Consider the following 27,708-nt stretch of genomic DNA (forward strand, 5'->3'; position numbering starts at 1 on the left):
ATGAGCAGAAAGTGTCGGTCGTCCTGCTGCTGAGCCGTCGAGGGCCCCTGAGCTGTCCCAGGCTCTCCCCCGGCCAGGGGCTCAATTTCTGGCCCACTGGGGGCCACACCAGGGGTTCCAGCCCCCCGGTCTTCGCTCCCCTTCTCCTCTGGCCCTTGAAGGATGCATCTGACCCCCAGTGTCTCTTTGCTTCCTTGGGCCCACCTGATGCCCCGTCTTGAAGCCAGGCCACTCGCCCCACTGACTGACCGCCTGTCCTGCTGACCAGTCATTCTGCTGCCTGGCTACTTCTGCAGCCATTTCTCCTGGGGATTCGTCTTCAGCTCTGTAGGTCAGGTGTCACTGCAGCCATGGCCTATAGGGTGCCACCCTAGCAGGACCCTCAGGCATCTCTACCCATCCTGCCCGGCCCCCCGGCCCCAGGGTATCCTAGGGCATGGCTGTGGAAACAAGGCCGCCTCTGTGCTGATCTGGTGCCTGTTAAGCAGAAGGGCTCAGAGGCTGGCTCAGGCACCTCCTATGTTCTGGGCACCCCCCCGGGCCTCCTCCACTGACTATGATGGTGGTTGCCTGCAATTCTGACTCCCCGCTAGGCCCCCCACTCATCTGTCTCCGGAGGGTGACTTGTTCGCGGCCTGCGCTCCAGGGTCTGACCAGCCAAGAAACTACGTTAGGACGTAGACAGAAGGACCTGTGTGGACAGCGAAACGCGGGGGAGGCCGTTGGGGGCAGACGCAGGCCATGGGGGGTTACCCGTCCCCTTAAACGCCTGAGCACACTTATTTGTTGAGAATGAGAAAAAAAACAAACCACAAATTATAAATTTGAAATAGCAGGCAGATATCATAAGCATCTAAAAATCCAGAAAAATAACAATGTTTTTTGAATCAGCCAACTAGCTGTCCTATCTCCACAGTCATTTTTTCCAGCCCCTTTTTGGCTGCACAACCTGATGACTTTTCCAAACCAAGACTTTGTAAGTTTCTTTGAGAGAACAGAAAGTTAATTCATCTTCCGGATGGATCCAATTTTTATTTTTGACTTTGGTAGTTGGGACGCACAAAAATGTGTCACTCCGCCCGCGTCTGCCTCCTGCTAAGTGCCCGGACTCCGCTGCCTTCTCCTGTACGGGATTCCCATCGAGAAGGGAACAGAAAAGGCTGAGGCGTGTCACCACATTTCTCTTTCCGGCCAGAGACACTTTCTGTTTTGAGTAGATTGAAATTCTCTGCTCACAACCTTCTATCTGGTGATCAGAATACTTCTCCAAGATTGAAAATAATTTCCTGTTAGCTTTAGCTTCTGGCTGCACACTGAAAATCTCACTTGTCCGCCATGGCCCATGTGTTTCTGGCCCCAGGGCCTGCGGGTCTGTGGTCTTTCCCTTCCCGTCCTGCACTGCGGGCACCGTGGGCACGGTGGGCCGGAGGTGGAGGACCCTGGCCCTCATGCCCACGAGGGCGGCTGCCCGCCCCCCGACCATGCGGGGAGACAGCTGTGAACGGTGTAACTAGAACCAACTCAATTGCAATAGCTCCCACACTCAGGAGCACCAGAGGCCTGCAGTCCCCCTGGGGCACCTTATCTGGAGAAAACAGGGTGGGCAGGATCTCAGAGTGGAATTGGACAGTGATCTGAACTGATTGGAGCTTTATTTATATTTATTTGTATTTTGCAAATTTGCAAAAATGTGTGGTCACGTGGACGTGTTGCTAAGGCCCTTTCTTGTGTGGCCTGAGAGGGCACAGGCAGGGGGCGGGCCCTGCAGACCCTGAGACTCCAGCAGGAAGCCTCTGCCACCCAGATCAGAGGGGCGGGGCGGGGGGAGGTCCTGTCACAGAGACCAGGCCATCTGCCGCGAGCCAGGACAACAGGGGCCTGTCCAGCAGGAACTCTGGCCACAGAGGAGACCAAACCAGCACAGAGAAACTTCCCAGGTAGAGAGGGGGTGATCTCCCTGTTCTGTTCCCACCTTCCCATCTACCCCAGACCTCCCAGGGGTTGCTCCCAGCCCAAGTGGGGCCAGGCAGGCGAGGGCCGGAGGGGTAGACCCACACTTAACAAGCATTCATCGTTTATCTGAATCGCAGGCTTAACCTGGTGCCTGATATTTATAAAGCAGTGTGCTTCACGTGGGGGCACCCCGAGTCCAGACGCCCAACCACTGAAGCTTTGCGGGCAGGACTCCTCGGGCCTCGGTCAGCACTGCTGCCTCGTGATGGCCTTGCCTTCTGCGCTGGCAGAGCCGCCCTGCAGGCGTCGGGAGTGCCTCCCCCTCCCTGAGATCACTGCCCAGACAGTGGCCAGGCCACTGTCCAGTGGAGGTGCTCAGTAAGTGTGTTTAGAGAGGCCAGAGGCCCAGAGAAACCGGAGGTCCAGAGAGGCCAGAGGCCCAGAGAGGCCCAGAGAGACTGGAGGTCCAGAGAGCCTGGAGGCCCAGAGGCCAGAGGCTGGCCCAAGGATGCAGCGGGAGCTGGGCCTGGCGTGGGCTCACTCACTGCACACACAGCTCTCACCCCTACACCCAAACCCTCCCTTTGGGTTCGTGCTGTGTAGCAGGGAGGGCTAAGGCCTGGGAGCACCCCCTTCCACTTGACAGAGGAGTCAGAGAGGTCCCAGAACCCCTGGTTTCAAGTCCAAGGCTTGGCTGAAGGGAAACGGTATTTATTTAGTTCCTTGCAGGCGCCTGTTCCTAAGAGCAGGGCTGCTCCTCTTTGGGGCTGTTGGTCAAGACTCGTCATAAACCATAGCTCAGGGTGTGGGCTGTGAGGGTGGGGAGAGGCTGCCCTGCCCTGGGGGTGCTGGGGCATCTCCAGGGGTGAGTCCCCCTGCCTCCCACCTCTTTAGCCACAAGGGCAGAGGGTGGAAGGCCAGGGAGAGGGTCACTCGGCACCTTGGGTCCCCTGTCCGTCCGCTGGGCATCTAAGTCTTCACTCTCACCTGACACCCTGGCCTCGGGTCAGCCCTTCACAGCTTCTGGGAGAAACTCTCAGATGGGCCTTGGAAGAGGGGTCCCCTGGGGGCAGCGGAGCAGCAGAGGTGTTGCTTCCTCTCCCTGGGGAGCCCCCCAGCACCGTGCAGGCTGAGGCAGCGCCTCGCCCACGCCCCTCTTGCCTGGAGCAGGGGCCTCACTGGACACGGAGCGGGAGGCCGGCTGCGGGCCTCTCCCTGGGCACACCAGCCCCTGCCCTGCCCCTCCCGGGGTTAAGCTGCCCGGGCCTCCAGGACCCCAGAGGAGTTGGGGCAGGCGCTGGCCGGGGTGTGGGTAGGGACGGTGGGGCCTGGCGCTGCCGTGTCTGGCCCACAGCCGCACAGAGCCTGTTTACCATCTCCACCTCGCCGGGACCCAGTTCCTCAAAAACTTGTTTGAGAGGAAAAAAACAAAAGGCCTCCACACCGGCTGTGTCCTCGGCGCTGCTGACCAGGCTCCCAAATTACAGGCACCCGGGACACCCGGGGAGGCTGGCACCTGAGGGCCCGCCCGGGCCCCGGAGGCCGCTCACGTCCTGCTAGGATGCATCAGGCCGGGCAGCCAAAGCTTTGTTAATTGCAAAGTAGAGCTCCCCAGGCCCAGGCTGGGCATGACAATATTACAGTTACTGTGATAATTAGCATAATGGCGGGGTCGCTGGTAGCCCCGCGTCTGGCGGCCTGCTGGCCCCTCGCTCTCACCTACCCCGTCGCGACCAGCCGGGAAGTGAGCCAGGAACGGGGGGCGTTTCCCGGATCCCCGCCCCAGGGCTCCTGCCTGGTGAGGTCTGGATTCGAACCCTCGTCCTCCGCCTCCCTTGCCTCTGAGGACACGTGGGGTTCGGTCCGGGATGAGCCCAGACAGCTGCATGGCACGTGGCTTCCTCTCTCTCCGAATATGTTTTATTTTAAAGTTACATAAAAATAACTCCTGTCCGCTGGAGCCGCCGAGCCGGTCAGTGTCCTGAGGCTCTGCCGGCCTCCGCTCGGGGCTCGGACATGGCCCGAGAGGCCCGAGGGCTGAATTCAGCCACTGTCAGTCTCCTGGGGTCCCCCGGATAGGGGGTGTCCGGAGGGCCTCACTCGCCCCTCCCTCTTTAGGGTCTGAGCAGCTGCATCTCCTCTGCTGGGGCTGCTGGCACCGGCCTCCCGTTTTGGGGAGTCGGAGAAATAAACTGTCGATGAAACAAAAACTTGGCCCCAGACTCCGCGGTCAGCGCTGCTTCCATCCCAGCTCCTGGGGCCGGGGGCCCGGACGCCTCTTGGGAACCCGGTGCCGGTTGTTTGACCTGAGTGGAGGCTCTTCATTTCTACCTCTGCCGGGAGGCGGGCGGGGGGCCGGGGCGGGGGTCCAGCTGGCCCGGGGAGTCTGGGCCGGAAGTGACTCAGTCCGCGGGAATGTTGGCCGGCTCCTCCTCTGCGGGCCTGGCCACGCCTCACCCCACTGCTTCCATCCTGGGGACTCATCGGATGTGCGGGCACAGCTGTTGCTCACAGCAGGACCAGGAGCTCGCTGTGGGGGGTGCGGGCGTGTCCCTGGGAATGGGGGTGGTCAGGCCTCATGGAGCACGGTGAGCAGGGCCTGTGCGTGCCCCGCTCTCCTCCCAGCCCCGGCAGCCCCCAGACCATGCTGGGGCTGTCCGTCTGGGAGCAGGGTCGGCTCCCCACGGTCCCAGGACCCGAGGCCCGGGGCGGGCTCTGTGTCTGGCATTCCTCATGAGGAAGAGGCGACTTTTCCTCTCAGGGTGGCATCGGATGGCGCCGTCCCGGGGCTCCAGAGGACAGGGTCAGCCTGTTAGCCGGGCCCCATCTGATTCTGAGTCCACTGATTTAAATGCTAATCTCATTCACAAACGGCCTGGAGACACACCCAGTCAAATATCAGGGTGGCCTGTGACCCATGTGAATCACCCTTCATGGTCCCTGCGAGGTGGGGGTGGGTGGGGGCTCCGCAGGGGAAGCACGTGCCCCACCACTGAGGGGGCCCGTGTGGCGTGGGGCTGAGTGGGTGGGAGGGTGGACACAAGTGTGGCTGCTCCCCGCCCCCGGGCCTCCCTCGAGGGTCAGCCCCAGCACTGCCCGTTGCTTGTCCCGGCCTGGGAGCTGCGTGTCCCATCTCTTGCTGTGTCTTGATGTGGTCGGGGGGGGGTCACCAAAGTGGGGCAGGTCTTGGGGTTCTCTCCAGCCTGGAAAGGGGCCCAGCTTAGTGCACCGGCCTCCCCAGCTTAGTGCACCTCCTCCCACCCCTACCAGGCCCTGAGGTGAACCTCACCCATGCTTTTCATTTGCTGAATCAGCATCCTGCGGGGCAGGGGGTGCACCTTTCCTGGGGAGCAGGTGCCCAGGCTGGGGCTCTGACCCTGGCACCTTTACTCTGTTTGGCCACAGTCTGTGTTTGTGGAATGAACGAGTGAACGAACGAACGAACGAACGAATGAATGAATGAATGTCACAGGAGCTCCTCGGCAGGACTGCAGGTGGGAGCTGGACCTCTCCGAGGCCCCGGAGCTGGCTGCAGGGGTGTGGGGTCGGCGCTGTCCCTCCAGAGCAGCAGGCCCTTCCCCGGCTCATCCTGCTGTGTGTGGGGAGGGCCCGGCTGGGGTCTGGGTCCGGCCCTCCTGGGGGGACTAGGCCCTCTGTCTGACGCGGGTCCCTGCAGCTCTCCCAGGGATGGCCTGGCCACCCGGCGCTCCCGCGGCCTCCTGGCACTCCTGGGCTTGCTGGGCTAGTGCCTCGGCAAATCCGAGCTGGGACTTGGCTGCCCTGAGCCGGGGCCGAGGGGTGTGTGCCGCACGTGGCCGCGTTAATCCAGGCTCTGCTCTTGTTCCCTCTGGGGCGTGGGGAGAGTACAGCCCCCCACTGCCCCAACCAGCCCGGCTCCGCCTGCCCTGGAGTGAAAGGGACTGGTTAGGGCCGCCCCGTGTCACAGACCCTGGTGTCGGAGGCCCCGGCCACAGGACAGCTGGACGCAGGCCTGCCCCGCGCAGCAGCTCCCTGCACAGGCCGGGGCGATGGCCACCTGAGCCAAGGCCAGGTCTGGAGTTTGGGGAGCTCAGGTTCGTCCTGGTCAACAACTAGGTGCTGTGTGAGCTCAGGCAGGTTACTCCACCACGCTGAGTCTCCGCCCCTGTCTGCGGAGGGGGCAGAGGGCTGGTGGGAACTGTGCTTGGACCCAGAGGACAGTCAGTGGGTGGCATCCGGAATGTGTGGCTGTCTTTGGAGGTGGCCGTGGGCCTGGTGTCCCTGAGGGTCTGGGTCCTCCGTTCCCACAAGGGCCTGGGCTCACTGCAGGGTGAACCATCCCCCAGCAGCCTCACATGACCTTTGCCCTTTGCCCCTGTCCGTAGGAGTCACGCGGAGCTCCAGCGGCCATCTCCGGCGGCTTGGTGACCCATCGGGCCCAGGTAAGTGGCTGTTTTGCCCCTTTTCTTCTGGTCGTGGCCCTAGGTCCCACCTCCCACTTGTGGCGAGGGGTCACTAGCCTGTTGCCCAGGGAGATGCGGCCTTTGAGGGTTCGATGTAGGCAGCTTCTTTTTTTAGATTTATTTTATTTATTTATGCATACAAGAGCTGGGGTGGGGGGGTGAGAGGATTCACCAGAGGCAGAGTGGGGAGCAGAACGGGCAGACTGACTGGAATACACTGCTGAGGGAGCAGCGGGGAGGCAGGAGAGGTCGGCTGAGCCGTATGGGTAGCTCCTGGCCCGGGATGGACTCAGGCCGCAGTGACTGGGATAGCTTGATAGCTGAGACTTAACCCCTGTGCCACCAGGGAGACCCTGATGCAGGCAGCTTTTGCCCGATAACCACAGCTCTGCCAGCGGGCATCCTTGCCTGGGGGAAGCTGCCTGTCTCCAGGAGGACCCTTGGGCACCAGAAAAGGCGCGTGGGCACGGGACTTAGGAGAGCGTGGGGCATGGAGGCCGTCCTGGCCCTGGCTGGGGTGCTGTGGGGAGGCGCCCTGTGGAGGTGGCCTGTCCCATGGGCCTGCCCCATGACGTGTGGGAGGTGCCGTTCCTAGTGGAGGATGGACGTGGCCGCCTGAACCGGCCTCAGGGAGCAGGTGGGGGTCACCGGCCGCTGGCTGCTCCCACCTGAGCTCCCGGGGTGGGTCTCGGCTCACCAGCCCAGCCCCTGCCCGCACAGCCTGGACCCCAGCCTGGACCCGCGGAGGGCACTTGCTGGCGACACAGCAGGGGAATGTGCCCTCGGGCAGCTGGCCTGGCAGGTGGTGCTTGCTGGGGCCCCATCCCACGGGGCTCTGTGATGGACACGTCCCGCCTGGCCTGGTGACCGCGGAAGGACACACCGACAAGCTCAGCTCACTCGTTCATTTGTGCAGAATCGTTTATTTTCACTCCACTTCCACATAGTGTCCACTTGTGGCCAGTGGCTATGAAATTAGCCCCAGACCATGCTGGCCCGTGGGACCCCAGAATTCTGGGCCTGGGTTCTTGCGCCTGCTTCCAGGGCCAGGGCTGACCGCCCTCCAGAGGGGACCCCGCCTTTGGGGAGGCCAAGGGCAGCTCCTGGCAGGGAATGGGGGTGACGGGAGGAGGCGTGAGGTGCAGGCTGTGTCCACGAGCGTGTGTACGAGGCCCCGGGGGCGCAGGGTGTGGGACGGGAGGGTGACGTGGCTGGAAGCCTGGGGGCCGAGTGACTCACATGTGGCCAAGCGGGAGCCTCACCTGCCGCAGCCGCTTGGGCTGCTCACCACGGGCCGGCCGGGCCGCCGCTGTGCTTTCCCCCGGGACCCGTCCCGCTCTCTCACGGCCCTGTTAGAGGCTGGCCTTGGTCTGGCGGGCTGGGGAGGGCCCGGCATGGGGCGAGTCTCCAGGGGCTGGTCCCTGGGCTGTGTGGCCCCAGCCCCCCCGGGCCATGGTTTTGCTTGCTCAGACCGGCTGGTGCTGAGCCGTCGTCAGCACTTGGCAGCCGGGCTCTGCCTCCGCGGGAAGTCTGAGGCATAATTTGCCAAGCCCAAGCGGCAAGCCCGTGATCAGCGCTTGCTCAGGGCCTGCTGACACACAAGAGCCTCTCCGGGGGCCCTGAGGCCACCCTTTCCTGGTCTCCCCGGCTCCGTGTCGAGTCCCTGCCTCCCTGTGCCCCGTCTCTCCCCAGAGGGGCACATGGCTGTGCTCCCCCCTTTGTTCTGGGTTCCCCACGCAGCTGCGCCTGGATGGGGCCAGGATGGTCATTTCCGGCCAGAGCCGCGGTCCCTGGGCTCAAACTCCCCCCACGGCCGCGTCTTGGGCAGTCACCCGCTCCGTCCTCTTCTGGAAAGATGCGATTGTAGATACACGGGAAGCGTGGAAGACCTCAGGGACCCGAGCCCGCCACCCTCTTAAGGAAGGTGTTGTCCGAGTGGCCGAGGCTCGTGTGGCCCTCCTCGTGCCGCCGTCCAGGCCGGGGGGACCCTCCAGGGCCGGCCCGTCCGTCCTCGTGCCTGTGTGGGCCCGTGCCCCGTGGGGTGCTGTCAGCCGCTGCGCTCTGCTTTCTCTCACGAGGACTTGACTTTGAGATTCAGCCTTACTGAGCCACAGGAGCGGGGGCTCTGCCGTGTGGGAGGCTGCGTTGCCCACTGTGGGCCTGTTGCTGGAAGTTTCTGGAGTTTTCCCGTAATAGACGCTGCTGGCTACATCCTCACGTGTCTCTGTGTTCTCCCACCGTTTCCACCGGTGTCCAGAGTGTCCCCTCTGGGCTGCGGCCTCGGACCCCAGCCTCCGCCGACCTCTGCCCGGGTTCCCAGCGCGCACCGCCCCCGCCCGTGCTGCCTCCCCCGGGGCCTGGCACCTGGCGTCCAGCTGTGCCATGGGGTCCTTGCTTCCTCCGGCCCCCCTGTCTTTTCCATAATGGGCTCAGCGGCGCTTCCCCGGAATCCACCTTCACCCAGAACCTCAGAATCTGACCTGACTTGGAAGGTCTTTCACTGAGGTGATTAATGATCTCAAATGAGGTCCAGCTGGAGTGGGGTGGGCCTGAAGCACAACAGCTGGGGTCTCTGTGAGAAGAGGGGGTCCCCAGGGAGAGACCACGTGAGACAGAGACGGGGCGTGGTCGCTGCCAGGGGTGAACGTGGCGCGAGCGGGAAATGGAAGTTGCGAGGAGCCTCCTGCAGAGCCGGAGGGAGCTTGGCCCTGCCCGCACCTCGGCTTTGGCCTCCTGCCACTGGGACTGTGGGGAAACCCAGCGCCGCTGTTGCAGGCCTCCCTAAACATGCTTGTCCCTGGGACGTGCAGGCACTGGTTAAGGGGCGGGCAGCACCCCCAGGGAGCCCCCTAGAGCACTACTCCTTCGGGGCTGTCTCGGTGCTCAGTGGGGGGCTGACCAGAAGGCGCCTGGTGTCCTGCAGACTCCCGCATCCCCTCCCCACACCCCTTCCTTAGGGGAGGCGCCCGCCCCAGACCCAGCAGGCCCGAGGGGGAGAGTGCGCAGCCTGACATGCTGCTGCTGGCAGAACGTACCTCCGCCAGCTCCTCGCTGTTGCCGGCAAGGGCGGGCCCGTCAAGCTGACTCCCCATGACTCCTCGGGGCGCTGTGCGTGCTGCCTGGCTGGCGCCTTGTGCCAGCACACGTGGGCAGGGTGGGGCTGGGCCTCCATGGCTCATGGCCTGCAGCGGGAGAGGGACGGGCCACCAGTAGACCTTGCACCAGACTCCCACAGGTACCCCAAGTTCGTTACCTCCCCCCATGCTCCCTCCTCCTTTTGCTCCTATCTCAGCCACCTCGTCCGTCCAGGTACTCAACGCGATGTCTCCTGTCGTCCTTGACCTTGCCAAGACCTGGCAACCCCCTCTGTTCCCCGCCATGGCCCTAGGGTGGACTGTCCATGGCCAGCACGCCAGCGTCGCCTCTCGTCCTCACCTCTTCTCCCGCCGCATCCCACCTGCAGGGGCACCTATGAAGCCCCTGTGTGCTCAGTCCACGTGTCTTCCTAAAACAGACCCGGCCTCCGGCCTCTCACAGGAGCCCTAGCTCCCCCCCACCCCGAGAGGCTCTAACCCCAGGCCGTGCTCCCCACGCGCCTCTCCGCTTCTTCCCTCCTTGTTCCAGCTGCTCCCAAAGGGCCACAGCTGCGGGTGGACCTGTTCTTCCCACCGCTGGGCGTCACCCCCAAGGCTGGCCCCCCAGGACCATCTCTCTTCCCACCCTCCCCCGCAGCAGGAACTTTGTTGAATGAACTTGGTCGCCCAAACTTGGGGGAAATCTGCCAAACCAGTTTAAAACAGAAATACCCACCTTCTTCTGCCTTGACCGAGGAGGAGCTTTTCTGTTTGCCCTCTGGGCAAGAAATCTGTGGGAATGCAGTCTCTCAGGGGCGCGGGCAGAGGGGCAGCCCCGAAGGCACGAATCAGGGACTCTGTGTCCCCGAGTCCCCACCCACGGAGCTTGGGCCAACGTGGCTGCTGTGTCCACATGGTGGAGCCAGAACCGTGGGCCTCACAGGCGTCCCGTGGGCCGCGCAGGCTGGGAACCCACACTCCACCTGTCGCTTGTCCAGCGAGCAGTTACGGGACACTGACTGCGCACAAGCCGGTCAGGTTCCCGGGGGTGGGTGGTGAACGAGGCCAGCTCTCTGGGGAGTTTTGGTATTTTAGGGGGCATTTTAATCCCTGGCCCTGGGTGACACCACCAAGGACTCTGGCCTGCACACCCCGACACCCTTGCTCTGCCCGCCCCAGCGGGGGGGGGCCTTGGGGAGGACGGGGCGCCAGCCCCAGCTCTGGCCAGGCTGTGGCCTGGGGTGGCGGCTGAGCGTGGGGTGTTCACGCTGGAAGTCAGCACCCGAACCCCTTGGATCCTTCGCCTTGCCCCCCGCCCCCCTGCCCCGGCCCCAGAACTCCCGAGGCAGCAGGGCCAGGCCGCCCGAGAGCCCTGCAGCGGGTCCGGGGCAGCAGCGCTGGGCTGTGTTTATTTAAGAGCCGTGAAACCTGAGGCACAATGAAAAGTGGAGAGAGGAGTCTGAGAGGAACCCGCCTTCCTCAGAGGCCGCCGGCCCAGGCTGGGGCCGGCCCCGGAGGGTCTCGGCGGGCCGCCCACTCTGCTGGCCGCGCAGTAGCCGTGGCCGCAGGGGGGCCGGGGGGAGAGCGCCTTTATTTTTAACTCAGGGAAGCAAACTTGAGTGGCTGCGTCTGGGGATCCGCGGGAAGTGAGCGGAAAAGGCGTCTCTGGAAGCGAGGAGTCGCAGCACCCTCTAAAGGGGCCGATTGTGGAGCAGATTGGGGGGCAAGGAGGGCAGCGGGCAGAGCAGCTGCGTCCAGGGGCCCAGAGAGTGCCCTTTCAGCTGGTTCCTCGCCTCCCACCCCCTCGCCCGGGCCCGGGGTAAGGCAGTGTCCCTCCTCCCTACACCCCGGGCGGCACCAAGCCCTTGCGCCCTCCCACTCAGCTGGGCTGGCCCTGGCCTCCTGCCCCCGCCCTTAGTGTCCTCCTCTGTGCCCCTCCCAACAGCGCCCGCTGCGCGGAAGGGGGCAGCTCAGTGTCTTCAAAGATGATTCACTCCTCGCCTCTCCCCGCCCTGCTGGGCCCCTCGCTGCCTGGCGCTGGTGCCAGGAGCTTGCGGGACAAGGGGGCGGGTCTGTGTGGAGCGAACGCCTCGAGGCCCACTTGGAAGAGGCAGTGGGCAAGGATGCCCGGCCCGTGCCCGGGGCTGGGGCTGGTGGCTGGCGCAGGCCGGGGTGGAGGAGGGGGTCCTGCTGCTGAGCCCCCAGGCCTTGGCCCCGCTGAGGCCCCGTGGGACAGCTCGGCCCTGCCCATGAGCCTACCGGTGTCAGCGGGGGTTGCCACGGGCACAACCCCCACCCCGTGTTCTGGGAGGAGCCGTGTGGGAGCCCATTTTAGGGACTGGGCCTGGTTTCTGCTCCCACCCCTGGTGCTGGCCTTGCCACACCTCCGGCCTGCCTCGTGGGCGCGTGGCTAACCGCCTCGGTGCTGCCAGGCTTGGTGTCACGTTGTCCCCCGCTGGGACGGGCACGCTTGGATTTTCAGGCATGGTGGGGAGTGGACCTGGAGCCCAAGCAGGCGCGGGGGCGGGATGGGGGCTGAGGTCGAGGCTCGCTAGCCACAGCGGCCACCTCCGCTCCCCACCCCGTCCTGCTTGTCCCAGAATGCACCGAGGGGTTTCTTCTTTATCTGCTCTCTGTCTCTCTCAGTTTAATTACGGTTATCATTTGGGAAGCCAATAGGGATTTTTTTCCCTCAAAATCAAAAAAGAGACTTAATAAACCCAAAAGCAGTGCCTGACCCCCTGGCTCTGGTGCAGGGATTGGCGTGTTGGCCGCGTGGGTGTTTTAGGGTGACCTGTGATGGACAGAAATGCCTCTGCGGGGCGTGGCCCCTCTGAGTGTCCTGGGCTGCGGTGACAAAGTCCTGCAAACCTGGTGGCTTGAAACAGCAGAAATGGTTTCTCTCCCAGTTCTGGAGACCGGAAGCCTGGGTCGGGGTGCAGGCAGGGCCGCCCCGCGCTCTGGGCGCCAGGGGCAGCTGTCCGCGCCTCCTCCCGCGTGCCCTGCCGGCGTCCCTGGCTGGTGGCCACACGGCCCCTTGAGCGAGGCCACCCGCAGCCCAGCTGTCTTTGCCGCCCACCGGACACCCCAGCCCTTCTCTCATGTGCACCCCTGCCCTTGGCTGCTATGACGGCGTTCAGCGCCCGTCCGGTCCTCCAGGATCACCTCCCCATCTCCGGAAGCTTCACTCACATCTGCAGACTCCAGACAAGCTCCCACTTACAGCATCCAAGGATTAGGATGGAATATCTTGGGGTCCATTTTTTAATTCCCCGCGGTGCGCGAGAGGGCCCAGGCTGTCCCTCGGCCGAGACACTGTCCCGCCGTCTCTGGCCAGACAGGCCGCCTTTGCGGCCGCCCTCAGCTCTGCTGGGAGGGCGCGGCTGCTGTTGATGTCTCCCAGAATGCTGTAAATTGCCCCCCCCCCAGGATGTCCTTGCAGCCAGGAGATGGCATTTGGGTTCCTGTCCCAGGCGGGAGGGGAGGGACCAAGTCAGAGCATCCGGCAGACGCTGTGCCAGGGAGTCTGGGGAAGGCTCACCTGGCCTCCTGGGCGGGGGCTGCAGCCCGGGGGGCAAGCCCAGATGTGGCTTCATCCAAAGGGGGCAGCACCCTTCCAAGGAGGCCCCTGTGGCGGGGGGATGGGAGGGGGCGTGTGGCTGTGCCCACCCTTCTCCCTCTTCTCAGTGAACTCACCAAGGGCTGCACGCTGGCCCCGGGATGTTTCTTTAAACAGCGTCAGGCAGACAGACCCTGTCTCCGTCTCAGCTGAGGACCGCCGGGCCAGCTCGAAACCTTGAGGCAAAGCTTAGGGAGCTGAGGGATTCCCATGCCCCCAGCCTCCTAGTCCCAATGCGCCAGTTTTAGTCCTCCAGCCCTAGCTCCCCGGCCCCCCGAATTCCTTGGCTCCCAGCCCCCCAGCCCCAACCCCCAGACCTCCAAGCCCTCAAGTCCTAGTGCCCAGCCCCCACCTTCCAGTCCCAGCCCCCAAGGCCCCCAGCCTGCAAGTCCCAACCCCCCCAGCTCCAGCCCCCTAGCTCCCACCCCCACCCCCCCAGCCCCCCAGCCCTGACTCTGGCCAGATGGCCTGGGCCCCGGGTGAACAGTGGGAAACAGCCCCAAAGGCCCAGGCCCGGCCCGGCCACCGGAGAGGCGCTGAGTCGGGGAATCGCGGAGGCAGCCGGCTGCTCCCAGGGGGCCCGACTCACTGACTCACGAGTGCGTGGCGGGATCTTCCGGGAAGTCTCCGTGGCTCGCTCTGGCTGGGCGGGCCCGGCTGCCTCTGCCACCGCAGGCGGGGGGACCGGACGGCCTGCAGGGGTGACTCGCCGGTTCCTCGGGGCAGGTGCTCCCCGCCTTCCCTCCCCGCCTGCTGGGCCGCAGCTGCGTCCAGCCGGTCAAGTTGGGGGTTGGGGGCAGGGTGAAGGGCCTGGCCGGGGCGGAGGTGGGGCGAGGCCGGCGCAGGACCCCGGCTTTTCAAGCATCTAAAGCGAAGGAAACCGTCGTGTGGCGGGACGGGAAAATGAAAGGCTTTGGGGGCCGCCCGGAGTTGGGCTTGGAGCTGGTTTCCAAGAGGCTAAGTTAAGCTCCTCCAAGTGGACATTAAAAAGCAGCAGCAGGGCTCAGGCGGAGGGCTGGAGGGGGTGGAGAGAAGCCTCCGGAAGCCCCAGCGAGGCGAAGCCACCTCGCAGAAAGCCCAGACGGCGCCCGAGCACCCCGGGACTGCGGCCCACGCCCGGCCCCGCCGACCCTGCCGTCCCCCTCTCCCCGCGCGCCCCCTGCCTCCCGGTGCAGAGACAATGCCCTGCAGGCTGAGCCCAGACATACGACCAGCACATGGAAATGTGGTAATTTGGATGCATTTGTGATTGCAACAGATTGAAGAAATTAGACCAGACAAAGAGTGTTTTTGGAGGAGGCAGTGGCAGAAAGAGGGGGGCGACAGGGTGAGACGGGAGGACGCCTCTGGAGGGCGACGCGGACTCCCTCCCGCTGCCGACACCCGGAGGGATGGAGAGAGACCGGATCTCAGGTAGGCGCCAGCCCCCCACCCCAGGCCCGCGGCCCCCCGTGGGAGCTGAGCACCAAGGCCGCTGTGACTCCTTTTTCAGCGCTGGGCCCGGCTGCAGCTGTGGGGCGTCGGGTCCTGCCAGCTGCTCCTCCGGGTCTGGCTTTCATTTACACGGGCTCCTTCCCTCGCTGTTCCCTGCTCCCCAGTGCGCCTCTTTTGCATCTTCAGAGCTGAGCGCCTGGACTGGCCTCCGGCGCCGGGTCGGGCGTGGGTCGGGGCGGGCCGCTGGGTTGCCGGGCCGTTTGTCCTCCGTGGGGGATGTTTTATTTTTGCTGCCGCCCTCAGGGCCGCCGTCTCCTCCCTGAAATAGCCGCGCGGTGCCGTCCCGGGGGCTGATGACAGAGGCCGAGCTCCGGAGCTCGGAGAAGCTGTGCTCAGGGGCGCGTGTCCGCACACGGGGTGTGTGTGTGTGTGCACGTGCGCGTGCAAGCAGAGAGCACGGCGTGCCCTGCTCTTCTAGAGGCTTGGGAATGAATGAAAGGGAATCCCAGGGTGGCTGTATGGGTTGGGAACTCTATTTATGGGGGACGGGGACGGGGCAGGCACCCCCATCCGTGGTGCCCAGGGGATTCCTGAGGGACAGGGTTCTGCTCGGACAGGAGCAGAATCGCTGTGTCAAGCACCTGGCTGTCGCGTCGGGCAAGGGCTGAAGGCCAGTGCCTGGATTTTGGGCTGGGGGGGCCTGACTGACGGGGTCGGGACCCTGGCCTGGAGCCTCTCAGAGTGAGGCCGGGTGGACTCAGGAGCCGGCGCAGACCCGGGGTGTCCCATGTAGAACAAGCTCCTGTCCCATCAGACCTCAGCCTCGTGGCCCCGCGTGCTGCGTGTGGCCGCCGCTGCGTCCTCCGTGTCATCAGCGATTCCCGCCATTACGGAGCCACACTCAGTGCACGCCTGGGCCTGGGGGCCGTCAGCCTCGCTCTGGGCTCCAGGTGTTCTGAGCGGACCCCTGGGTGCTGGGGCGTGTGGATGTCACCTCTCCGCTGCAGGGCCGGGGGGCACGGTCAGTCGGCGGCCTGGCTGGCAGGGCTCTCGGGGAGCCTCAGCCCCCACCTTTATTTTACAGACGACCAAGCCAAGCCCAGGCGGTGACCACCAGCCCCGGAGAGGGACCCTGAGAGGGAGGGCATCCCTGGGAATCGGGGTGAGGGCTGCGTCCTGGAGCCCCCTACCTGACCACGTCCCAGGAGCTTTTCACGACCGGACAAGCCACTTTGCAGGGCCCTCTGTGCCCGCACGGCGGCGCCACGCCCTCAGCCCAGCGCGGCGGTGACGTGGACACTGCCGGGCGCCCGGGGAAATTGGTGCTTTCGCTTGGAGTCCTCATTTGGATGCGTTTTCATGAAAAATGCCAGCCCTGTCACAGCTCAGTTAGAAATCGGGTCCAGATACGAGGGGGCCTGAAAACCCCTCCCTGATTGCCACGTTCCAGCCTCAGTCCTCAGGCGTTTCTCGGTGCTGACCCTGACTCTGAGAGCCGGTTCCCCCCGTCACGCCAAGGCCCAGGGCCTCAGTTTCCAAATCTGTCGGGGCTGATTCCCCACCGCCTCCGGGTTTCTGTGAGCCTGCTCGCGGCGGGCTCCCCGGCCACAGTTGCTCCCGCCCTCTCTCTCATAAGGAGCTTGTGACCACTGTCCACCCCAGCCCCGCACTCATGGCAGACGGGCTGGGGGCAGGAGGCTGTGGGGATGTGTGCGTGTGTGTGCCCGCACGTGTGTGCATTCGTGTGTGCATGTGTGTGTGGGCGGGGTGTGCACGGAGGCCTGCTTGGCCAGATGCCCCGCCCACCCATTTCCAGACCCGTCTGTCTCCCCTCCTGCCCCATGAAATCGTGTTTAAGGCTAAGCTGCTCGGCCACTGCCCAGCAGCTGGTAGGGAGGGTTGGTGGGGCGGGTTGCGGCTCTGTTCCCAGGGCCTGGTGGCTTGCCCAGCCTGGGAGGGGGCTTGGGGCAGGTGGGAGCACCCTTAGGAGTCCTGGACCCGCTCCTGCCCCCTCCCCCTGGCAGCGCTGGGCGCCAGGCACGCTCCTGGCTCTCCTGGGGAAGATGCCTACAGGCTCCGGGCAGGAAGGGCGGGGCGGGTCCTGGAGCAGCTGGCTGCTGAGACACGGCTGCTCCTTCCAGCCAAGGGTCGGGCTTTTCTTGTTCTGGACTGGCTTTGTGGCTTTTACAAATTAAACAGTTTTATCTTGTTCCAAGGGCTTATGTTTCAGCAGGGAGACTCTCGAGCAGGGAACTTTCCACTGGAGGGCATTCCTCAGCTTGGCCAGGAAGGCCTGGTCCAGGCTGGGAGGCAGTGGGGAACACTGCGGCCTCCCCACTAGGTCAGGGCTGTGGCCCGGAGGTCCGGCAGGGGCTGGCTGTCCCTGGAGTCGTGCCCCTGGCTGGGCACAGGGACAGTGATGTCCAGAGCGCTCCCCCAGGGCAGAGCTGATCCTCTGTTCCCCCCAGGATGCATGGCTGTTGGGGAGGCGGGACCTGAGCCCCAGCTCACCGTCCCTGCTTCACATCCCCTGGAGCGCTGCTGCCCGCACTGGCCTTACTTCTTCGGCCTGGCCGCAGCAGCAACCCCGTCCCCCATCCCTCCCCTCCCAGGCCCTGGCCCACAGCACCTGGGTCTGTGATCTGTGTCCTTGCATGGCGCGGCCACAGGTAGGGCGGCTCAAACAGCAGTGCAATTCCCTTGCAGTCCCGGAGCCCACACTCAAGGTGTGGGCAGGTCTGCCTGTTCCATGTGCCCCTCCAGCTCCTGGGCTTGCACCTGCATCACCCTGTTCTCTGCCTCCGGGGACATGGAGCCCCTCTGTGTCCCAGACTTCCCTCTGCTGCTCTCGGGCGGACACCCGTCTCTGTACTTAGCACCCACCGGGATGACCCAGGAGCAGACTCTCAAGAGACTTAGCTTATATCTGCAAAGACTCTTTTCTAAATAGGGCCACTGTCGCAGGTGCCCAGTGGCTGAATTTTGGGGTGACCAGGCAACCCGCGGCAGTCTGGTGCTGCTGGACACACAGGCTGCTTCCACGCCCTCACTGTCCACGCTGCAGCTGTGGGCACGGCCCTGCCTTGTGCAGGCAGAGTGGGGAGCTCAGCCCCGCGCGGCTCCAGGATTCTCCTACACCCCCAGGCTGGTGCTCAGCTCCTGGGGGGTGGGCGCTGGGCCCTGGGTCATGTGCCCAGTGAGGTCTTGTGATTTTTTGAGCCCAAGTGGGCCTGTCAGGGGAGAGGATCTGTTTCTCTGTAAAGTCCTAGTAAGAAGTGAGGTAAAGGTCCGGCTGTTAGGGGTCACAACCGCCTGGACTTGGGGCTGTCCCCATGCAGCAGGCCCCAAAGCTGGGCCCGGGCTCAGCCTTGGACTCTTGCTTTTTCAGTTGTGGTGAAATAAACATGGAATTTGCCGCTCTCAGCGATTTTAGGTGCCCGGTTCAGCTGCCCTCGGCTCACCCACAGCAGTGGGGCCTCCCCCTCTCGCCCCCCCAGAACCCTGTCCTCTCCCCAGACTGAGGCTCTGTCTCCACCCCACACCCCTCCCCAGCCCAGGCGCCCACCGCCCTGCTCTGAATGTGACTCTGGCTGCTCGCGCGGCTGGAGCCTCATGACTTGTTCGCGCCTGCCTGACTTCCTCACCCCGCGTCCTCAGCGCGCATCCCCTTCTCGTGCGTCACAGCTGCCTTTTAAGGCTGCGTGATGCTGCCCGCCTGTGGCTGCTCCTTGGCCAGCCCAGCCTGTCCCGTTTCACTGCTGGGGAGGGCTCTGCGAGCGCCCCCCCTTCGGTTCCTCCATCCAGGTGGGGCCGCCAGGCCTGCCGGGGACGGCGCTGCGGGCAATAGGAGGCACGTGCAAAGGCCTGTGGCCTAGAGAGCTGAGGTGGTTGGCCTGGCTGAGGCAGAGACCCCGTGCACGTGGCCGGGACCCAGGGCCTCCCACCCGCCTTCGCTCCGGGGTCCTCTCTCCATTGCTGCTCTCCCACTCACTGCCTGGGCTCTGAAGAAGCTTCTAGCCCAGCCTCCTTGCTCCAGGCTCCTCCTAGGACCTCAGGGGGCAGCCGGAGGCTTCTGCTCAGACACGCGTTGGCCCCAGAGGCTGCACTTCTCCAGCACTGACCACCCTGGCCACCTGGAGGGGCATCCACACCCGTTCTGGGTTGCTAGGGCCACGCTCCCTGGCAGGTAGCCCGAGGGCCCTGAGGGGTGAGAGGCCTGCGGTGCCTGGGTGGGGCCAGGCTCTGGGGGGTTGCTGGGGGGGGCTGGGCAGGTGGGGCCTATGGGGGAAACTGGGTGAGTTCCTCCTCACTAGGCCCCATTTGGAGAACTGTTTGGGGCCCAGGCTGCAGTTTGATCTCAGGACAGAGAGCAGGGCCGGTTTCAGCCCCCGGGACCCGCCTCGGGCCCAACCACCCTCTCCTCCTCCTCTTTCAATGAACAAGGAAGCTCTGACTTGCAAAGCTGAATAAACAAAGCAACACACCCCTGGGAAGTGAGTGGAGGCGCCACCTCTGACTCTGCCCTGAGAGCCCCCCAAGGCCCTTGGGCCGGTGGACCTTTCCGGGCTCCCCCCCAGCCCCCCCCATCCCGCCACCGCCTGGCCCTGACAGCGGGACCAGCAGTCTCCTGTTTGACCCGCTTGGAGAAGACACGTTCGGGTTCTTTCCTGCAGGAAAGGGTTCCCGGGCCCGGGAGGACTGAGGAAGAGACAGTCCCTGCTCCTGCGGGACTTAAAGTCTGAAGCAGCCGTCAGGCGGGCCCTGAGAGTGACCTCAGTGGGCGATTTTAGAGGAGTGCTGTGAGCCGTGGAGACCGGGGGCGTGCGTGGAGGAGGTCCATGCACGGATGCCCGCCCTGGGAGGGGCGTCGAATGGAAACTTAGCAACCAGGGGACCCAGCCAGCCTACATCCATGCAGCGTGGGCAGTGCAAAGGCCCTGGGGTCGGGCCGTCGTGAGGCTGGACTTCTGATCAGAGACAGGGCAAGTGCAGGCCAGGCCCGTGGTTCCTGCAGGCCCGCAGGGCTTGTGTTTTCTGGGTGTGATGGGTACCACAAGGAGGGCGGGAGGGGCAGGACCTGAGTGGCCTGTGGCCACCAAGAATGGGCTATGGCTGGCAGGAGGACAGGCAGGAGGCCTGGAGTGGAGGAGGCTGTTGAGGTTGCTCTTTGCAGCTGGAGGGATGGGCTTTGATGGCCTGAGGGCTCCGTGGCCCCGGGCATTGAAGAAGCCCCTGGGTGCACTGCTGTAGTGGCCAGGCCTGCCCAGCCCAGCCCAGCCTGACCCTGCCCTGCCCTCCCTAGCCCTGCCCTGCCCAGCCAAGCACTGCCCCGCCAGCCCAGCCCAGCCCTGCCCTGCCCTGCTCTGCCTGACCCAGCCTAGCCCAGCCCTGCCCTGCCCTGCCCTGCCCAGCCCAGCCCAGCCCAGCCCAGCCCAGCCCAGCCCAGCCCAGCCCTGCCCTGCCCTGCCCTGCCCTGCCAGCTGCTCCCAGCCACATTCCTCTTTGTCTCCCAGAGTCCTCAGTCTCCTAGCAGGGACAACATGAGCTCAGACTAACACAGCCTGTGGGTGCCCCCCACCCCCAAGGGGATGGTTGGGGTGCTCAGGGCAACTGAATGCACCAGCCTCTCCCAGCAGCTCCTCAGAGCCTGACTCTGGGAGAGGCGTGGAAGTCTAGAATGTTCTCCACTGCCTTCACTGCTGGGGGCCTTCACTGCTCCCCATGATGGAGCAGCATCCACCGTGGGGGTGCCAGCCAGGTCCCTGGGAGGGGCGGGCAGGAGAAACCAGGCGAGCAGGCAGGAGGGCGGGGCTGCGGGCCCCATTTTACCTCCCATAACCCACACTGCTGCCCCCCTCCCCTCGCCAGCTCCGGCCCCTTCCCTCCCCTGGGGAGGGGGGTCACCCTCTCCCCTCCTCCTTCCAGGTGCTCTCCCTGCCTTCTCCTCCTCCTTCAAGCCCCAGCTCTCTCCTGGGGTCTGTAGTGCCCCCCCACCTGCCCCGTGTCCTGGCCACTTGGGGACGCAGGCGCAGGGAACTTAGGGGAGCCCGGGCTCTTTGTGTTCCCCGGTCTGTGCTTGGGTTCTCCCTGGAAACTGCAGGTGGCCCATGAAGCAGGAAGGCCCCCCACTCACTCTGCTGGCTGTGGCCCCCAGGCCAGAGAGGAGGGAGGCTGTGCCAGTGACCTGGGTCATGGTCAGGGGAGTGACACGTCTTCCTGCTCTGAGCAGCTCTGTGGCTTCCTGCTCCCATGACGCGGGGCAGCCCTGGAGTTGGGGCTCAGGCAGCCTGTCCTGGCTCCTCCTGACAGTGCTTCTGCATCCTGGTGCGGACTGGCCAGGGCTTGGAATGCAGGACATTCTTGGGCCTTGTTCCCTACTCAGAGGGCGTGTCTCTGGCATCGCAGGGGACCTGGTGGACAACACAGGGGGGCTGTTGGACACATGGCTCGCCTGGGCCTTTGCGAGGCCGGGCCCCCGTCCTGCTGCCCATGTGTTCAAGCCTGGTGGCCCTCAGGCCGGACTCGGCCTCCATGTCCATCCAGCTCAGCCCTGGCCGCTTACACCTCCAGCCCGGCACAGGTCCTGGCGGGGCCAGACAGGGGGTCCATCCCCGGTGCGGCTCAGCCCTGCCCGCTGCGGGTGCCCTCATGGCCAGCGCCACCTGGTCATCTCCAGGCGAGGGGCTTCCGTTTCCAAGAGGGGCGGGTCCAGGTGACGGTGGGCAGGGGGCTCGTCTGCCCGGGCTGTGCCTCCGTGATGTGCAAGTGTGGGGGCACGCCGCGAGGTGCACCGTGCAGCCCCCCAGGCTTTCAGCAAGGGAGAAGGGGTGTGGGCAGAGGTGGTTCCCTGGAGCTCTGCCCACACCCCAGGAGAGCTGGTGCCGGCGGCCTTCCTCCAGCAGGTGGTGCTGCCGGCCCTCAGGAGCCGGCCCGCCGCTCTCCGCTTCGCTGCGTTTGTGAGAGGAAGCTGCGGGCTTGTTTCCGCCCCACGCAGGCGAGGGGTGTCGGGCGCAGAGCAGGGGAGATGGCCAGAGGGCCGCTGGTCGGGCCCGGCCGGGGCGCTGGAGACCACAGAGGACACCCCCTAAGTGGGGCAAGGCAGGGCGTCTAGAGCTCGGGGCCCAGGCCTCGGGGTCCTGCTACCTTTCCTCTCCCTCTTTGCGCTTGATGTGGCTCAATCTCAAAATTTACATTTTCCAACTTTTCAACTGTGAGCATTTCAGTCGCACAGGAAAGGAGGAAAATGACGTCCAAGACCAAGCACCTCTGCCCCCCCACGCGCATTCTGCCCCGCGGGCCTCGCACATGTCGGAGGTCGCCCGTGCTGACCCGGCTGCTTTTCCAAATAAGTTGCTGGCAGGTCACGCGGCCCCTTAGCTATGCCCTTGCCCCGAAGTCCAGCCCTCGCTGGGGCTTCTTTTCCTTTCTCTGACGTAAAACGCTGTGCAGTGAAGCGTGTGGTTTGGGTGTGGCTTTCTCTGGCTTTTGACATAGGCATAGACGGGAATCTCAGTTCCCATCAAAACACAGAATGTCACCGTCACCCGTGCCTCTTCCAAGTCACTCTCCGCCCCACCTCCCCAGGGGCAACCAAAATGCTGATTTTTTTCTACACTACATCAGTTTTGCCAGTTAGAACATATATAGTAGCTCGGTCCGTGTTGCCACAGGAGCTGGTGATTGGGGCAGGAGGGTTGTGTGGTGACTGCTCTACAGTTTTTACCCATTCTGTCCACGAACCCCTGGCTGGTGCCATTTGGGGGGTACTTATGGATAAAGAGGCGCCGGGCTTGCTCATACATGCTTTTTGTGGTGTCCGCTTCCAGCTCTCCTGTGTGAATGCCAAGGCTGGTTGGGTCACAGGGTCGGTGGGTGTTTCAGTTGCAGAAGAAATGGCCAGATCTTTCCCTGCTTCCCTCGGCTGAGCATTCCAGTTGCTCCAGGTGCTCACTGACGTTTAGCGCCGTTGCTCGGGTGGGTGGGCAGAGGGTCTTGTTAGGGCTCGTGTGATGCCCGAGGCTGCCCGGCACAGCCTCCGGGCATTTATTGGCTATTCGTGTAGTTTCCTTTGTGACATGGCTTTGCAGATCCTGTTACCTATTTTAAAACTGAGTTGCTGGACTTTTCCTTATTCTTTCTGATACCCATCTGCTGTTGGACATACGGACTGCAAACGTTTTATTCCATTCCGTGACTTGTCTGTTCATGTCTTAGTGGTACCTTTGGAGGAGCAGGGCTTGTCATTTTAATTTAGATGAAGTGTAGTTTAATAAATGTTTTTCTTTGCAGTGTTCTGGGTTCTTTATAAGAAATTTTTGCCTATTCCCAAGTCAAAAAGATATTTTCAGTGTTTTCTTCTAGAAGCTTTACAGTTATAACTTTTATTTTAGGTTAAGAAACCATCTATTTTTTTAACTTTAGTGAGAAGAGTGGCATCTCACTTTTTTTTTAAGATTTATTTTTATTTATATAAGAACTGGGGTACAGGGCTTCCCCTGGTGGCTCAGTGGTTGAGCGCTGGGTTGCGAAGCTGCCCTCAGCCTCTGCAGCTCCTGTTCAATTCCCGGCCGCCGGTGAGGGTCCCACATGGCACTCAGACCTCTCCTGCTGCCTGCTGCGCCCCTCAGCAGTGTACTTCGTCAGTCTGCCTGTTCTGTTCCCCGCTCTGGCTCTGGTGAATTCTCTCACCCTCCCGCACTTCTGACTGTACCCAGTGTTTGTATAAATAAATAAATCTTTAAAAAAAAAAAAGAACTGGGGTACCGGGCAGAGGTGCAGGAGGGTGAGAGGATTCACCAGAGACAGAGCGGGGAACAGAACAGGCAGACGGACCGAAGACACTGCTGAGGGGAGCAGCGGGGAGACAGGAGAGGTCTGCCGCGCTATCTCCCTGGCCGGCTGGGAATCGAACCTGCACTGCAGAGGCTGCGGACAGCTTCACAGCACTGTACTCAACCTGCTGTGCCACCAGGGATGTCCTAGAAACCATCTTGAGTTAATTTTTGTGTTGGTATGAGTTTAAGGTTAATTTCCTTGTATATATTTTTCTTTTTTTTATATTTATTTATTTATGCATACAAGAACTGGGGTGCAGGCCAGAGGTGTGGGGGTGAAAAGATTCACCAGAGACAGAGTGGGGAACAGAACAGGCATATCTACTGAAATCCACTGCTGAGGGGAGCAGCAGGGAGACAGAAGTCTGCTGTGCCATGTGGGTAGCTCCCTAGCTGAGGATCAAACTCGTGCTGCAGTGGCTGCCAATAGCTTGATAGCACTGAGACTTTAACCCCTGCGCCACCAGGGAGGCCCTATCTAGTATTTGACTTAAAGCTGTTTCAAGATTTCCTAAGAAAGCAAGCATGTTATCTGAAAATAGACAGATTTATTTCTTTATTTCCCATCTTGACACTTGAATTTCTTTTTCTTGTCTTATTGCACTAGCTAGAACTGCTAGTACAGTATTGAATAAAGGTGGTGAGTGGACATCTTTGCCTTGTGCCAGATGTTATAATGTTAACTATAGTTTTCCGTGTATGACTGTGTCAGAATGAGGAAGTCCCCTCCTCCTTATATTTTAACATGGTGGGTGTTAAATTTGGTAAAGGCCTTTCTGTGTCTGAAGTGATGCTCTTCTCCTTTATTGTATAAATAGGGCGAATGACAATGATTGGTTTTTGAATATTTGAATAAACCAATTTTGCATCCTTTGAATAAATCCAACTTGTCTGTGATAGAGAATCCTTTTTTTTGTTGTTGTTTGTTTGTTTGTTTTTGTTTTTTTTTTTGTTTTTGGTGGGACCCTTGCCAGTGGCCTGGGAACGAACCGGCGCTGCAGAGGCTGCGGGCAGCCTCGCAGCCCAGCGCTCAACTGCTGCGCCACCAGGGGAGGCCCAGATAATCCTTTTTATACAATGCTGAATTTGACTTGTCTCCTTTTTCATTGTAGATTTGTGAGTGTGTGTGTGTGTGTAGATTCAGGAGAAGTATTGGTGTGGTCTTAGTTACTTTGTTTTGTTAATGTCTTTATGAGGGTTGTTTTGACCTTATAAAATGAGTTCAGAACTGTTTCCTCTTCTCTTTTCTATAAAAGTTTGCATAAGATTTTTGTTATCTCTTCCTTAAGAGTTTGACAGAATTCACCAAGAAGGTTCTTGGTGTCCTTAAGGTTTTCTTCTTGAAAATTTTTATTATTACAATGAAGTGTTTGTATTAAATACATAAAATTAATATTTAACTGAATGTATTAGATTTAGGCAACGTTAAGAGAGCTATTCAAGTCTTTTTTTCTTCCTCTTGTGTCAATTTTGCTAAGCTGTGTTTTGGGGGAATTTGTCCACATCATGTGGGTGGTTGACATTATTCACATAATTGTTCAAATCTCTCCTTTATTATGATTGTAACATCAATAGGGTGTTGGGGTGACTCTTGAGTGCTCAATTGGTGACTTATAGTCTCCATTTTGCTCTCTATCTCATCAGTCTAGCTGTGAGTTTATTGCTGTAAATCGTTTTTAAAGAACCAACTTTTGACTTAATTTTGTTTCTATTTTCCATTTCCTTGATTTTTGCTCTTATCTTCATTACTTCCTTCCTTCTACTTACTCTTGTGCATCACTCAGGGCTCAGGCAGGAAACAGAAACCACACCAGTAATTTGAAAGCAAAGTTATAATATAAAGAAATATTAAGTGGCAAGAGGTAGTTAACTACTAGAAGTGTAAAAGATGACTCTGAGGAATTAGAAATGGCAACTACAAAAAGCAGCTACTTCATTTACTTATGTTTAAAAGGCTGTTTGAATTACTTTATTGTTTTCCATTCAAACCTTGAACTAGGAGACAAATTCTCCTGCTGATTTGACTAATGCTTATGGAAATCCTTGACTCTGGTTGGCCCAGAAAGACTTGCTGGAATCCACCTTCCATCGTGCAGATAAGTGGATCTCTGGCATCCTGGGGATGAATAGAGGAATTCTTTTGATCTGTAGTTGATCTATCACTTGTAGATGTGAGGGGTGAGGTGGAAGTGTCTTTTGCTGCCAGGAAGCAGCTACTCTAGAAGAACACATGGTGGGTGATGTTGGCTTTGGCAACACTTTCTTGGCTCTGACCTCAGAGCATGGGCAGCAACAACAAAATAGATACATTGCGCTTTATCAAAATTAAAATCGTCTGTGCATCTGTTGACATCACAGCAGGGCACAAAGGCAGCCCATGGACTGGAAGACAGTATCTGCAAATCACGTACAAGGACAGGGTTTAGGTCCAGAATGTCGAAAGAACTCCTACAAGTCAGTGACAGGAAGAAAAGTAATAGCCCAGTGAAAAATTGGCAAAGGGCTTGAATAGACACGTCTCCAAAGAAGACACACAGATGCCAGTAAGTCAAGGGAAAACACTCAATACACTTATCATTAGAGAAATGCAAGTCAGAGCTGCAGCGAGATGCCGCCTCACACTCTCAGGATGGCCATCATCAGGAAAGAGAAACAACACGTGTTAGTGAGGATGTGTGCACTTTGCGCTCTGTGTGTTGTTGGTGGGAATAAGAAGGGCCCAGAGCAGTATGGAAGATTCCCCCCCAAATTAAGCTATGATCCAGCAATTCCACTTCTGAGTATTTGACCAAAAGAATTGAAAGTAGGGACTTGAGCACACCCCCAGGGTGTATTTGCACACACCTGGCTGTATTTGCACACCAATGTTCATAGTAGCACTTTCCACAACAACCAAAAGTTGGAAACAACTCAAGTGTCTATTGATGGAGGGTTAGGTAAACACAAGTGGTATATCCATTCAATGGAATATTATTCAGCCTTAAAAAGGAATTAAATTCGAACACAGGCTACGCCAAAGATGGCCCTTGAGGTCAAAGTGTCTGAAATCAACCAGACACAAAAAGGTCAAATACGGCGGCGTCCACTTACCTGAGTCACCTGTGCAGGAATGTTCATACAGACAGAAGGTAGGACGTGGTCAGTGAAGGGGCAGGTGCACAGGAGTGTGTGTTGGGGAGCCAGCCCAGCTCTCGTGCCTCGGGCTGCTGTGCCAGGCCAGGAACCAGGGGCATGGGAACCACAAGAGAGTTGCTAGGCCAAAAGAAGCTTCCCTTTTTCCATCCCTCCAGCGCGGTGTGCATGTCTATGTGCAGGCAGAGGAAATGACTCACATCCAAGTGCAAAGGTGGGGGTCAGTGCAGGCAGCCCCGAAGGTGATGGGAGCCAGAGGAGGCGGTGGGGGGGGCAGGAGGGGCAGTGTGGGGCCTACCAGGAGAGACGCCTTCCGCACCGGGCAGGGCCACGAGTGGTGCCGGACAGGGCTTCTATCAAATTTCGGAAGTCCAGCCTTGTTTCCTGAGCCGGATCCTTTGAGGTGAACAGATAGGAAGGACTTCCCGGGGGCTCGGGGTGCGTGCGCATGCGCGTGTACACAGCACTCACTTTCCATTTTTCTGTCTTCCTGACCCCCACAAGGAATTTCCGTGAGCTTCTCCACCCTTCCCCAGGTTGCACGTGGAGGGACACGCGAGCACACACACGTGCACACACACACACACACACACACACAGGTCAGCGGACTTGTACCTAGGCCTGGCAGGAAACTGGACTCTGGGAAACTTCAGGCCCCACCTTTGGCACAAAACCATAGTTTTTGTTGCTGTTCATTTAAGGGAACAGAAAGTGGGGGTGGGGTGGGCACAGTTTATGTTCCAAGAGCAGATTTTGCCCCAAGTGTCCAACACGGCCGAGGGCCTGTCACGGTGCCCACACCCTGAGCTCAGGGGGACATGGGGTGCACAGCTGTGCCCCTGGTAACTCTCAAGGTCAGGAGAGGTCACACTCCAGGTTGGCCTTCCTCCTGGGCTTTGGGCTAAATCAGGTGGTGGTCACACCAGGGAGCCCCAGAATGGCTGAATGCAGGAGACAGATGCAGTCACTGGGAAACTGTCGAAATGCAGGTTCTGGGGCTACCCTGGAGCCCTGAGTCAGAGGAGGTGCAGGAAGGTCACTGAACACCCGAAGCGAGCAGGATTGGGGGCACCAGGGCCCAGGAGTGCCCCACCTTGCAGGGGAGAGCAGTGTGGCCTTGCTGATGGGGCAGATAAGGGACTCGGACGGGGCCGGGCTGGGGGGTGGGGACACCCCATGTCCCCGTGTCCTCGCTTAGGCCCCGGATCTATCCTGGAGGT

The 27,708-nt window shown here is 61.1% G+C and overlaps 1 protein-coding gene across 1 annotated transcript in view; it reads left to right on the forward strand.

Moving 5' to 3' along the window:
* Window positions 1-27,708, forward strand: part of SEPTIN9 (septin 9) — a 115,915-nt gene that overhangs the window by 6,078 nt on the left and 82,129 nt on the right. Inside the window, exon 2 of the mRNA XM_054689470.1 lies at window positions 6,318-6,374. Coding sequence (XP_054545445.1) covers window positions 6,318-6,374 — 57 coding nt within the window. The remainder of the gene's footprint in view (window positions 1-6,317; window positions 6,375-27,708) is intronic.

The sequence above is a fragment of the Talpa occidentalis genome, unplaced genomic scaffold (assembly GCF_014898055.3).
Source record: "Talpa occidentalis isolate TD23 unplaced genomic scaffold, MPIMG_talOcc4v2.1 talOcc4.7, whole genome shotgun sequence".
Classification (NCBI taxonomy): domain Eukaryota; kingdom Metazoa; phylum Chordata; class Mammalia; order Eulipotyphla; family Talpidae; genus Talpa; species Talpa occidentalis.